This window comes from Penaeus monodon, chromosome 22, assembly GCF_015228065.2.
Source record: "Penaeus monodon isolate SGIC_2016 chromosome 22, NSTDA_Pmon_1, whole genome shotgun sequence".
In the NCBI taxonomy this organism is placed as follows: Eukaryota; Metazoa; Arthropoda; class Malacostraca; order Decapoda; family Penaeidae; genus Penaeus; species Penaeus monodon.
The window spans coordinates 1478925-1479194 of NC_051407.1; the positions used below are offsets into that span (position 1 = coordinate 1478925).

At 40.0% G+C, this 270-nt stretch overlaps 1 protein-coding gene across 2 annotated transcripts in view; it reads right to left on the reverse strand.

Annotated features, from left to right (window-relative positions):
• Positions 1 to 270, reverse strand: part of LOC119586810 — a gene marked incomplete at its 3' end in the record, with an annotated part of 12765 nt that overhangs the window by 4582 nt on the left and 7913 nt on the right. For both annotated transcript variants that reach the window (XM_037935535.1, XM_037935534.1), the window contains 1 exon segment: positions 31 to 177. In XM_037935535.1, the coding sequence (XP_037791463.1) occupies positions 31 to 177 (147 nt within the window).

Consider the following 270-nt stretch of genomic DNA (forward strand, 5'->3'; position numbering starts at 1 on the left):
GGAGAAATGAAAAGGGAAGGCATAACTTACATGCTTGCTTCCTAAAGCAAACTGCACTTTGACAACAACAGGAACCCCTTTGCTGGGTTTGAGGAGAGCGAATGGCGTTCTGCCGGCAGCCAGCGCTCTATGCATAGCTTTTGTGTCAATGGGTTCAATCAATATGCCACTCTTCACCTGTTAAGGAATATAGTTAGAATTCACTTAATGATGATAATTTACAAATGAAAGATTGCAGAATAAAATCACATTCTCACATGCTTATAAGTA